Here is a 12168-nt window from a genome sequence, read left to right on the forward strand (position 1 = left end):
TCTCATTTTCTCTCCTTTCCCCTTTATTCCCTTTCACTAATTTTTATATTCCCCAAATGAATGAGACCATATAATGTTTGTCCTTCTCCGATGGACTTATTTCACTCAGCATAATACCCTCCAGTTCCACCCACGTGGAAGCAAATGGTGGGTATTTGTCGTTTCTAATGGCTGAGGAATATTCCATTGTATATACATAGACCACTGCTTCTTTACCCATTCGTCTTCTGATACTTCACATTTCTAATGGAGTTTCCTTCCCTATAAAATCCCAGAAGGCAAATTAGCAATTACAAAACTTCTCCTACACATCTGCAGCATAAAAGTAAGTATTTCAAGGGGTTCCTGGCTGGCTCAGTTGACAGAGCATGTGACTCTTGATCTCATAGTTGTGAGTTCAAGCCCCACGCTGAGTGTGGAGTCTATTAAAAAAAAAAAAAAGTAAATAGTTGAAATATTTCCTTAAAACCAAGATGTCATACCTTAAACTGTAGAGTTCTCGTTCCCATTCCACTTTTTGATGCTCTAACTGAGATTTCATTTCTTTTGTTTCTGATAGCAACTGTTCTAGTCCATTGACCTTATATTCCACTTGTAAAATTTTTCTTGTAAGTTGTTCACAGTCTTTTCTTTTTAATTCTATTGATCTTTTGTATTTAAGAATTGCATTCTGGATTGTCAATACGCTAACAGAATCTACACCAGAGGAAAAACAAAAACAGAAATAAAATACAGGAGGCATCAGGGTGGGTCAGGTGGTAAAGCATCCAATTATTGGTTTTGGCTGAGGTCATGATCTCACAGTTGTGGGATTGAACCTGGCACTGGGTGCTGCACTCAGCACAGAGTCTGCTTAAGGTTCTTTCCCCCCTCGTTCCCTCCCTCTCTGTTCCTCTCCCCATCTCCTGCTCATGCTCTCTCACAAATTTGTTCTTTTAAAAAGTAAAATAAAACAATATGAGTATTTTTTGCATATAAGGGACCGAGCATGTTCACATTAACTCATTCATACATGAAATAAATATTGAGTAACTTCAACGTAAAGAGATTATACCAGGTGCCTGGGTGGCTCAATCGGTGGGTGTCTGCCTTCGGCTCAGGTCATGATCTTGGTGTCCTGGGATCAAGCCACATGGTGGGCTCCCTGCTTAGTAGGGAGTCTGCTTCTCCCTCTTCCTCTGCCTCTCTCCCTGCTCATGCTCTCTCAAATAAATGAATAAAATCTTATTATCAATAGAACTTTAAAATCTTTTAAAAAGAAAAGAAAACATGACTGAAACCTTTCTAAACTGAATGAAAACTATAATCCCACAGACCCACAAAGGATCTGGCTAGGAGAGAAGAAATGGAAGTAAACTATTGTAATTTTAAAAAAAGATTTTATTTATTTATTCATGAGAGACATGGAGAGAGAGAGAGGCAGAGACACAGGCAGAGGGAGAAGCAGGTTCCCTGAGATAGCCTGATGTGGGACTTGATACAAGGACCCTGGGATCACACCCTGAGCCAAAGGTAGATGCTCAACCACTAAGCTACTCACGTGTTCCCTATTGGAATTTTCTTAAACTACATATAATGTGGTATAACACTACAAGAAGGTGGACTGTGATGCTTGAGTCATATGCTTTAAACCCTAAAGCAATCACTAAAATAGCAAATCTTAAGCTTTGTTAAGTAATAAACAAAGCCCATACATACACATATGTGTATATTTATATATATGTATAAATTGAACTCGTAAAAATTAGTTTATTAATCTAAAAGAAAGCAGAAAGCAAAGAAAATGGGAACAAAGCAGGTCAAACGGAAAGCAAACAGGATGAGAGATTTATATCAACTGTATCAATAATCAGAGTAAATGAAAATTGTCAAAAAATAAAAGAAAGAAAGAAAATGGTCTAAAAGCCTCGATTAAAAGGGAGACTGTCAGAATGGATAAAAATGTAAGAGACAACCATAGGCTGCCTATAAAAAATTCAATTTAGGGATCCCTGGGTGGCGCAGCGGTTTGGCGCCTGCCTTTGGCCCAGGGCGCGATCCTGGAGACCCGGGATCGAATCCCACGTCGGGCTCCCGGTGCATGGAGCCTGCTTCTCCCTCTGCCTGTGTCTCTGCCTCTCTCTCTCTCACTGTGTGCCTATCATAAATAAAAATAAAAATTTAAAAAAAAAAAAAATGTTAAAAAAAAAAAATAAAAAAAATAAAAATAAAAAATTCAATTTATATGTAAAGACACACACACACAAATAAATAAAATAAATAAATAAATAAATAAATGTAAAGACACAAATTTGTGAAAAGGACAAAAATAAGGATATACCACACTCACACTTGACAAAAGAAGGCTGAGCTTGAGTAGCAATATTAATGCCAGGCAAAATAGATTTCAAAGCAATATATATTCTCGTGATGTATAAGGTCATTTGTTAATGACGAAAGGGTCGACAAATAAGCATAACAAACCTAAATGCTTATGAATCTATTAATAACATCAAAATACATAAGGCAAAAATCAACAGAACTGCAAAGAGAAACAGGCAAATTTACAATTTTAGTCTGAGATTTTAATAGGCAGAAAATCATCAAGGATATAGAAGACTTGACCACCACCATCTTTCTCAAGTATCCATGGAGCATTTACCAAAAGAGATTATATTCTGGGTCATAAAATAAACCTTAATAAAGGGAGTTAAGTCAAAAGGATTGAAGTCATGAAAGTGTGTTCTGTGACCACAAAGTGATCAAATTAGAAATGAAGAACAAACCTACCTCTGGAAAATACTCAAATACTTGCAAACTGATTAATAATGCACATCTAAATAACCCCTGGGTCTGGGTACCTAGGTGGCTCAATGGATTAAGTGTCTGCCTTTAGCTCAGGTCATGATCTCCGGGTCCTGGGATTGAGCCCCATGTTGGGCTTCCCACTCAGAGGGAAGGACGCTTACCCCTCTGGACCTCCCTTCGCCTATGCGCTCTCTTTCTCTCTCTCTCCTTCTCTTTCAAATACATAAAAATCTTTAAAAAACCCTTGGAATAAAGAAGTAATGAAAAAAGAAATTACAAAGTATCACATATTGAATGAAAATAAAAACATAATATGTTAAAAATTTCTGGAATCCTCCAAGAATAGCACTCATCTCACCATTTATAGCACTGAGGTATATATTAAAAAGAGAAGGAGGTGGGGCAAGATGGCAGAAAAGTAGGGTCCCGAAGTCACCAGTCCCCACCAACTTACCTAGATAACTTTCAAATCATCCTGAAAACCTATGAATTCGGCCTGAGATTTAAAGAGAGAAGAGCTGGAATGCTACAGTCAGAAGAGTTCGCGCTTCTATCAAGGTAGGAAGACGGAAAAACATAAAGAAATAAAAAAGCATCCAAGGGGGAGGAGCCCCCATGAGGAGCCAGGCAAAGGCCACGCAGCTAGTGCCCCCAGGACAGGAAAGCCCAGTCCTGGAGAAGCAGAAACTTTACCAATCTTCCTGGAAGGAAAGGCGCTTGCAGGGAGCTCGGGCAGGATCCCAGAAGGGGTACAGATGCCCTCAGGCTCCCAGGGGCACTAAAAGAGCAACTGCACTCTGGGGGAGATCCCTCCACACACTACATGGCTGAGCTCCCTAAAGGGCTGGACGCCGCGCCCAGTGGGGCCCCGGGAGCAGCTCAGGTGGTGGCCACTGTGCGGCCCCGGGAATGTGATTCCAGCGGTGCAGACCCCAGAGCCCAGGGCACCGGGGACACAGCCCAGGATCCGGCACTCCCCCCGGGGCAGGTAGAGGCTGGGAGGACACAGGGCAGCAAGGACGCTCCTGCTGCCACGCGGCCCCGAGCTGTGCAAATCTACGCCCCCTGCCCCCGGACCACCCAGGCCCCTGCGGACTGGGAGCTGTGGTAGTTACTGCGGGAGCTGACTCAAGAGATGGAGAGCTGGCTGCTGCCACTCTTGTTGTTCCTCCTGCTGTCACCTTGTACCTGGGACTGAACAGGAGCTTCACAGGATAAACAGCTTGCACTGAGCCCTGCACCTGGCAAGGGGCTGGGCAGCTCCCCCAAGTGCACACACCTGAGAATCACCACAGCGGGCCCCTCCCCCAGAAAACCAGCTGGAAGGACAGGGGAAAAAGCATTGACCAAGCAGCACTGGAAAGTCCCAGGGGAAGTCAAGGGATTTACAGTATATAGAATCAGAGGATACCTCCTCTTGCTTTTTGTTTTCTGTTTGTCCTCCCCCTTGCCCCCCTTTCCTCTCTTTTTCTCCTTTTTCCAGTACAACTTCTTTTTGGCCACTCTGCATTGAACAAAATGACTAGAAGGAAAAACTCACCTCAAAAGAAAGAATCAGAAACAGTCCTCTCTCCCACAGAGTTACAAAATCTGGATTACAATTCAATGTCAGAAAGCGAATTCAGAAACACAATTATAAAGCTACTGGTGGCTCTAGAAAAAAGCATAAAGGACTCAAGAGACTTTATGACTGCAGAATTTAGATCTCATCAGGCAGAAATTAAAAATCAATTAAATAAGATGCAATCCAAACTGGAGGTCCTAACAATGAGGGTTAAAGAGGTAGAAGAACCAGTGAGTGACATAGAAGACAAGTTGATGGCAAGGAAGGAAAAAAAGAGAAAAACAATTAAAGGGTCATGAGGAAAGGTTAAGGGAAACAAATGACAGCCTCAGAAGGAAAAATCTAGTTTAACTTAGGGTTAATAGGGGTTCCAGAGGCCACCGAAAGAGACAGAGGACCAGAAAGCATATTTGAACAAATCATAGCTGGGAACCTCTCTAATGTGGGAAGGGAAACAGGCAACCAGATCCAGGAGATAGAGAGATCGCCCCCTGAAATCAATAAAAACCACTCAACACCTTGATAGTTAACAGTGAAACTTGCAAATTCCAAAGATAAAGAAAAGATCCTTAAAGCAGCAAGAGACAAGAGATTCCTAACCTTTATGGAGAGAAGTATTAGGATAACAGCAGACCTCTCCACAGAGACCTAGCAGGCCAGAAAGGGCTGGCAGGATATAGTCAGGGTCCTAAATGAGAAGAACCTGCAGCCAAGAATACTTTATCCAGCAAGGCTCTCATTCACGATAAAAGGAGAGAGAAAGAACTTCCAAGACAGGCAGGAACTGAAAGAATATGTGACCACCAAACCAGTTCTGAAAGAAATATAAAGGGGGACTCTGTAAAAGAAAGAGGAAGTCCAAGGAAACAATCCACAAAAACAGGGACTGAATAGGTATCATGATGGCACTAAATTCATAACTTTCAAGAGTAACTCTGAACATGAATGGGCTTATTGACCCCATCAAAAGGCGCAGGGTTTCAGACTGGATAAAAAGAGCAAGACCCATCTATTTGCTGTCTATAAGAGACTCATTTTAGACCTAAGAACACCTACAGCCTGAAAATAAAAGGTTGGAGAACCCTTTACCATTCAAATGGTCCTCAAAAGAAACCAGGGATACCTATCCTTATATCATCTAAATTAAAGTTTATCCCAAAGACTGTAGTGAGAGATGAAGAGGGACACTATATCATACTTAAAGGATCTCTCCAACAAGAGGACCTAACAATCATGAGTATTTATGCCCCGAATGCGGGAGCTGCCAAGTATAACAGTCAATTAGTAACCAAAATTAAGACATACTTAGCTAATAGTACACTAAAACGGGGAGATTTTAACATGTCGCTTTCTGTAAATGACACATCTTCTAAGCCCAATATCTCCAAAGAAACAAGAGCTTTCAATGATGCACTGCACCAGATGGATTTCACAGATATTTACAGAACTTTACAGACAAATGCAACTGAATACACGTTCTTCTCAAGTGCACAAGGAACTTTATCCAAAATAGACCACATACTGGGTCACAAATCAGGTCTCAACTGATAACAAAAATCTGAGATTGTCCCCAGCATATTTTCAGACCATAATGCTTTGAAACAGGACTAAATCACAAGAAGAATATTAGAAGAAATGGAAACACGTGGAGGTTAACTACCATCCTGGTAAAAGATGAAAGGGTCAACCAGGAAATTCAGGAAGAATTAAAAAGAGTCATGGAAACTAATGAGAATGAAGATACGACTGTTCAAAATCTTGGGATACAGCAATAGCACTCCTGAGGGGGAAATATATCGCAATATAAGCATCCCTCAAAAAACTGGAAAGAACCCATATGTAAAAGCTAATCATGTATCTAAAGTTGCTGGAGAAAGAACAGCAAATAAAACCTACACCCAGCAGAAAAAGACAATTAATAAGATTTGAGCAGAACTCAATGAAATAGAGAGTCGAAGAACTGTGAAACAGATCAACAAAACCAGGAGTTGGTTCTTTGAAAGAATAAGATACACGAACCATTAGCCAGCCTTATTTTTTAAAAATTTTTTATTTATTTATGATAGTCACACACACACACACACACACACACACACACACACACAGGCAGAGACATAGGCAGAGGGAGAAGCAGGCTCCATGCACCAGGAGCGTGACTTGGGATTCGATCCCGGGTCTCCAGGATCGCGCCCTGGGCCAAAGGCAGGCGCTAAACCACTGCACCACCCAGGGATCCCCATTAGCCAGCCTTATTAAAAACAAGAGAGAAAAGACTCAAATTAGTCACAAATAAAAATGGAGAGATCACCACCAATACCACAGAAATACAAACGATTTTAAACACTTAGTATGAGCAGCTATACACGAATAAATTAGGCAATCTAGAAGAAATGGGACTCATTTCTGGAAAACCACAAACTAGCAAAACTGGAACAAGAAGAAATAGAAAGTCCAAAAAGGCCAAACACCAGGGAGGAAATTGAAGATATCATCAAAAACCTCCCAAGACACAAAAGTCCAGGGCCAGATGGCTTCCCAGGGGAATTCTATCAAACATTTGTAGAAGAAACAATACCTAGTCTACTAAAGCTGCTCCAAAAGATAGAAAGAGATGGAGTACTTCCAAACTCATTCTATGAGGCCAGCATCCCCTTAATTCCAAAACCCAAGACCCCACCAAAAAGGAGAGGTAGAGAGAATAAGCCTGATGAACACAGATGCAAAAATGCTCAACAAGATAGTAGCCAATAGGATCCAAAAATACATTAGGAAGATTATTCACCATAACCCAGTAGGATTTATCCCCAGGATGCAAGGCTGGTTCACCACTCGTAAAGCAATCAATGTGATTGATCATATCAAGAAGAGAAAAAACAAGAACCATACGACCCTCTCAATAGAGGCAGAGAACGCATTTGACAAACTACAGCATCCATTCCTGATCAAACCTCTTCAGGGTGTAGGGATAGAGGGAACATTCCTCAGCATCTTAAAAGCCATCTATGAAAAGCCCACAGCAAATATTATTCTCAATGGGGAAGCACTGGGAGCCTTACCCCTAAGATCAGGAACAAGACACGGATATCCACTCTCACCACTGCTATTCAACAGAGTACTAGAAGTCCTAGCCTCAGCAATCAGAAAACAAAAAGAAATAAAATGCATTCACACTGGCAAAGAAGTCAAATGCTCCCTCTTTGTGGTTGACATGATACTGTACATAGAAAACCCAAAAGACTCCACCCCAAGACTGCTAGAACTCATACAGCAATTCAGCAGTGTGGCAGGATACCAAATCAATGTCCAGAAATCAGGGGCATTTCTATACACTAACAATGAGACTGAAGAAAGAAATTAAGGGGTCAATCCAATTGACAACTGCACCCAAAACCATGAGATGCCTAGGAATAAACCTAACCAAAGAGGTAAAGGATCTCTACCCTCAAAAGTATAGAACACTTCTGAAGGAAATTGAGGAAGACACAAAGAGATGGAAAAATATGCCATGCTCATGGATTGGAAGAATGAATATTGGGAAAATGTCAATGGTACCCAGGGAAATTTATACATTTAATGCAATCCCTATCAAAATACCATGGACTTTCTTCAGAGAGTTGAAACAAATCATCGGAAGAGTTGTATGGAATCAGAAAAGACACCGAATAGCCAGGGGAATATTAAAAAAGAAAACCAGAGCTGGGGGCATCAAAGTGCCAGATTTCAGGGTGTACCACAAAGCTGTGATCATCAAGACAGTGTGGTACTGGCACAAAAACAGACACCTAGGAAAATGAAAAAGAATAGAGAATCCAGAAATGGGCCCTCGACTCTATGGTCAAGTTATATTCGACAAAGCAGGAAAGACTATCCACTGAAAAAAAAGACAGTCTCTTCAATAAATGGTGCTGGGAAAATTGGACAGTCACGTGCATAACAATGAAACTAGACCATTCTCTTAAACTATACACAAAGAAAAACTCAAAATGGATGAAAGATCTAAATGTGAGACAGGAATCCATCAGAATCCTAGAGGAGAACACAGGCAACACCCTTTTTGAACTTGGCCACAGCAACTTCTTGCAAGATACATCCATGAAGGCAAGAGAAACCAAAGCAAAAATGAACAGCAAAATAAACAGTCAACAAAACTAAAAGACAGCCTCCAGAATGGAGAAGATATTGGCAAATGACCTATCAGATAAAGGGCTAGTATCCAAGATCTATAAAGAACTTAGTAAATTCAACAGCAAAGAAACAAACAATCCAATCATGAAATGGGCAAAAGACATCAACAGAATTTTCACAGAGGAAGACATAGACACGGCCAACAAGCACATGAGGAAATGCTCCGAATCAGGGGCCATCAGGGAAAAAGAAACAACAACCACAATGAGATACCACCTCACACCAGTAAGAATGGGGAAAATTAACAAGACAGGAAACAACAAATGTTGGAGAGGATGCGGAGAAAAGGGAACCCTCTTACACTGTTGGTGGGAATGTGAACTGGTGCAGCCACTCTGGAGAACTGTGTGAAGATTCCTCTAAGACTTAAAAATAGATCTACCCTATGACCCAGCAGCTGCACTGCTGGGGATTTACCCAAAGATCCAGATGCAGTGAAATGCCGGGACACCTGTACCCCAATGTTTATAGCAGCAATGTATAGTAGCCAAACTGTGGAAAGAGCCTTGGTGTCTTTCGAAAGATGAAAGGATAAAGAAGATGTGGTCTATGTATATGATGGATTATTACTCAGCCACTAGAAATGACAAATACCTACCATTTACTTCGACATGGATGGAACTGCAGGGTACTATGCTGAGTGAAGTAAGTCAATCGGAGAAGGACAAACATTATATGGTCTTATTTATTTGGGGAATATAAAAAATAGTGAAAGGGAATAAAGTGGAAAGGAGAGAAAATGAGTGAAAATATCAGGGACGGTGACAGAACATGAGAGACTCCTAATTCTCGGAAACAAACACGGCATGGTGGAAAGGGAGGTGGGCGAGGGGTTGGGGTGACTGGGTGATGGGCACTGAGGGGGGGCACTTGATGGGATGAGCACTGGGTGTTATGCTATCTGTTGGCAAATTGAACTCCAATTTAAAAAATAATAAGATATCAAAAACAAAAACAAAGATTTATCAACACTTGACAAATAAGAAATAAACCTAACTTTTTAAATGACAAAAATTTTGACAGCTCAATGAAGATACACAGATGTTAAATAAGCTCAACATTATCAGTTATTAGGGAATTGTATATTACAACCATAAATGTATATATTTATACACATATATATGTATTTATGTGTGTGTGTGTGTGTATACATATATACACCATACCCATCCATGGCTACGATTAAAAAACTGATCATACTAAGTACTGATAAATATAGATGGAGGGGATCCCTGGGTGGCGCAGCGGTTTGGCGCCTGCCTTTGGCCCGGGGCACGATCCTGGAGACCCGGGATCGAATCCCACGTCGGGCTCCCGGTGCATGGAGCCTGCTTCTCCCTCTGCCTGTGTCTCTGCCTCTCTCTCTCTCTCTGTGACTATCATAAATAAATAAAAGTTAAAAAAAAAAAATTAAAAAAAAAAAAAAAAAAAGAAAATAGTACAATGACTTTAGAAAACAATTTGGCAGTTTCATAATAAGGCAATATGAAGAGACAGGAGACTAAGAGAGATGGATATGTTAACTGTCTAAATTACAGTTATGGTTTCACATGTGTATATATATGACAAAACTATCAAATTATATACTTCATACACGTGCAGTTTACCTAACTAGGGCTGTTGGAGAAAGAAAGCCTCTATTATATGAAAAACCATCTAAGACAGTGGCTGAGACATGGATGGAAAGATGGATATGAAACCATACAAGATGAAGCTAGTGGCCTATGGTCTTTCACCTCATAGCATTAAGTAGTAATAGCTAAGCTTTAAGCAAGGGGGTAACGTGATGAAATGTAAATTTTTAAAAATGTATAGTAATTATGGTTGCAGTGTACACCAAGATCCTGAGAGGTGGAATGGCAGGGAAAACAGTCCTGAGGTTAGCTCAGTAATCTAGGAGAAAAATAATGGTAACCTGACCTTGGGTGAAGACACAGAAGAGAAGCAGAGTTCACAAACACATCAAGTGTGCCATTCCCACGTGGACAACCATAATGGAAATTATAGTTCTTTTTTTTTTTTTAATTTTTATTTATTTATGATAGTCACACACAGAGAGAGAGAAAGAGAGAGGCAGAGACATAGGCAGAAGGAGAAGCAGGCTCCATGCACCGGGAGCCCAACGTGGGATTCGATCCGGGTCTCCAGGATCGCGCCCTGGGCCAAAGGCAGGCGCCAAACCGCTGCGCCACCCAGGGATCCCTGGAAATTATAGTTCTTTGGCTGAGAGTATTCAATAGTTCTCTATTTTAATATAAAACATACTTCTGAGATGAGTAGCTCTATAACTCCTCAGTGTTGTGTGGCGCAACGCTAGACGAGATGTGCACATATTACTACAACCATATATACAGAAAAAGGCTTTATATTTATACGACGGCCCTACCTTTACAATCCATTCCAAGTTCAATGAGCAACAGGGAACTCTTATAATCAGAGGATTGCAACTTGCAATCCTCTGAAGCTGTTTCAGATGACTGAGTTAAGTCATCAAGATGCTCGTCATCAAGATGCTCCGCAGAATTCACTTGCTTTTTGACCTACAAATAAATAATACTATTTCAAAATGTCATCCAAATATTTATAAAATATACTAAGTGTAGAAAGATGATAAATATCCATCTTTTTATAAAAGCAAAAACATAGGTACTTTTTAAAAGAACTGATTTTTATCAAAAAGACCTTTATCAATAATTGGTGTTTCTGAATAATTTTTTCACAGATGTCTATACAACAAAGGAAAATTTTCATTTTTTCACTATGCGTTTCATAAAGTAATTTTTTTTACCACGGAATAATGTTTCTGATAAATATGAAATATCAAAATAATATAATAAAAATATATCATGAATGAAATAGAATTATAATATAATAAAAATATATCATAAATGAAATAGAATTATATATTTTGTTTGTTTGTCTACCTTGTTCTTTTCCTTAGATGTTTTCTTTGCAGGTCTAAAAAGAGGAAGGATTCTTTTCAGGAAAATATTAAATACTTAAAATACAAAGAATATTTAAAGCATATCTAAGCAATATTAATAGCAATATTAACAAAGTATTAAATTTAGATCAAAATTGCAAAAGTAAAGGAAAATCATAATGTTACTTACATTATTTGATAGGGGTAAATATACCACATTTTTTGTTGTCATTTTCAATAAAAACAAGTTTTCACTAAATCAATTTGGAAAGTGCAAACTGTTTTTTTAATGACATAAGCCCTTTTTAAATAATCGTGATATTAGTGTTTTGAAGTTTTACTGTGCAACTACTATGCATTATTTGGGACAGTTTACATATCCTAAAGGGGTTTTAGGCCTTACACAAACCGTATGAAGTAGGCAATTATACTGGGTATCTTTTCACAGGAAGCAAATGAGGCACAGAAATTCTAAGGAACTTCCCCAAGCCCATACACCTGGTAGGAGCAGACCACCCAGAACTCAAGTCCAGGAAATGTCCCTTCCAAACATGTGTTTTAAAATATGTGGTAAAAGTAAGTTAAGTATTTCTAAGTAATGTGATACCAATTGAATCTATAGTATTATTCCATTTCTAGCTATAATTATTCTAGAAATAATTTCTGAATCTTACATACATTTTTAATTTTTTATTTTTTTAAAAGATTT

General features: G+C 39.5%; 1 protein-coding gene across 4 annotated transcripts in view; it reads right to left on the reverse strand.

The window, feature by feature from the left end:
* LOC119878739 (ankyrin repeat domain-containing protein 26-like) overlaps positions 1 to 12168 on the reverse strand; it is a 56728-nt gene that overhangs the window by 12242 nt on the left and 32318 nt on the right. For all 4 annotated transcript variants that reach the window (XM_038589312.1, XM_038589310.1, XM_038589313.1 and 1 more), the window contains 3 exons: positions 11461 to 11494; positions 10923 to 11076; positions 483 to 696 (listed from right to left, as the gene is read on the reverse strand). In XM_038589312.1, coding sequence (XP_038445240.1) covers positions 483 to 696; positions 10923 to 11076; positions 11461 to 11494 — 402 coding nt within the window. The remainder of the gene's footprint in view (positions 1 to 482; positions 697 to 10922; positions 11077 to 11460; positions 11495 to 12168) is intronic.

Source organism: Canis lupus, unplaced genomic scaffold (genome assembly GCF_011100685.1).
Source record: "Canis lupus familiaris isolate Mischka breed German Shepherd unplaced genomic scaffold, alternate assembly UU_Cfam_GSD_1.0 chrUn_S1873H2070, whole genome shotgun sequence".
NCBI classification, from domain to species: Eukaryota; Metazoa; Chordata; class Mammalia; order Carnivora; family Canidae; genus Canis; species Canis lupus.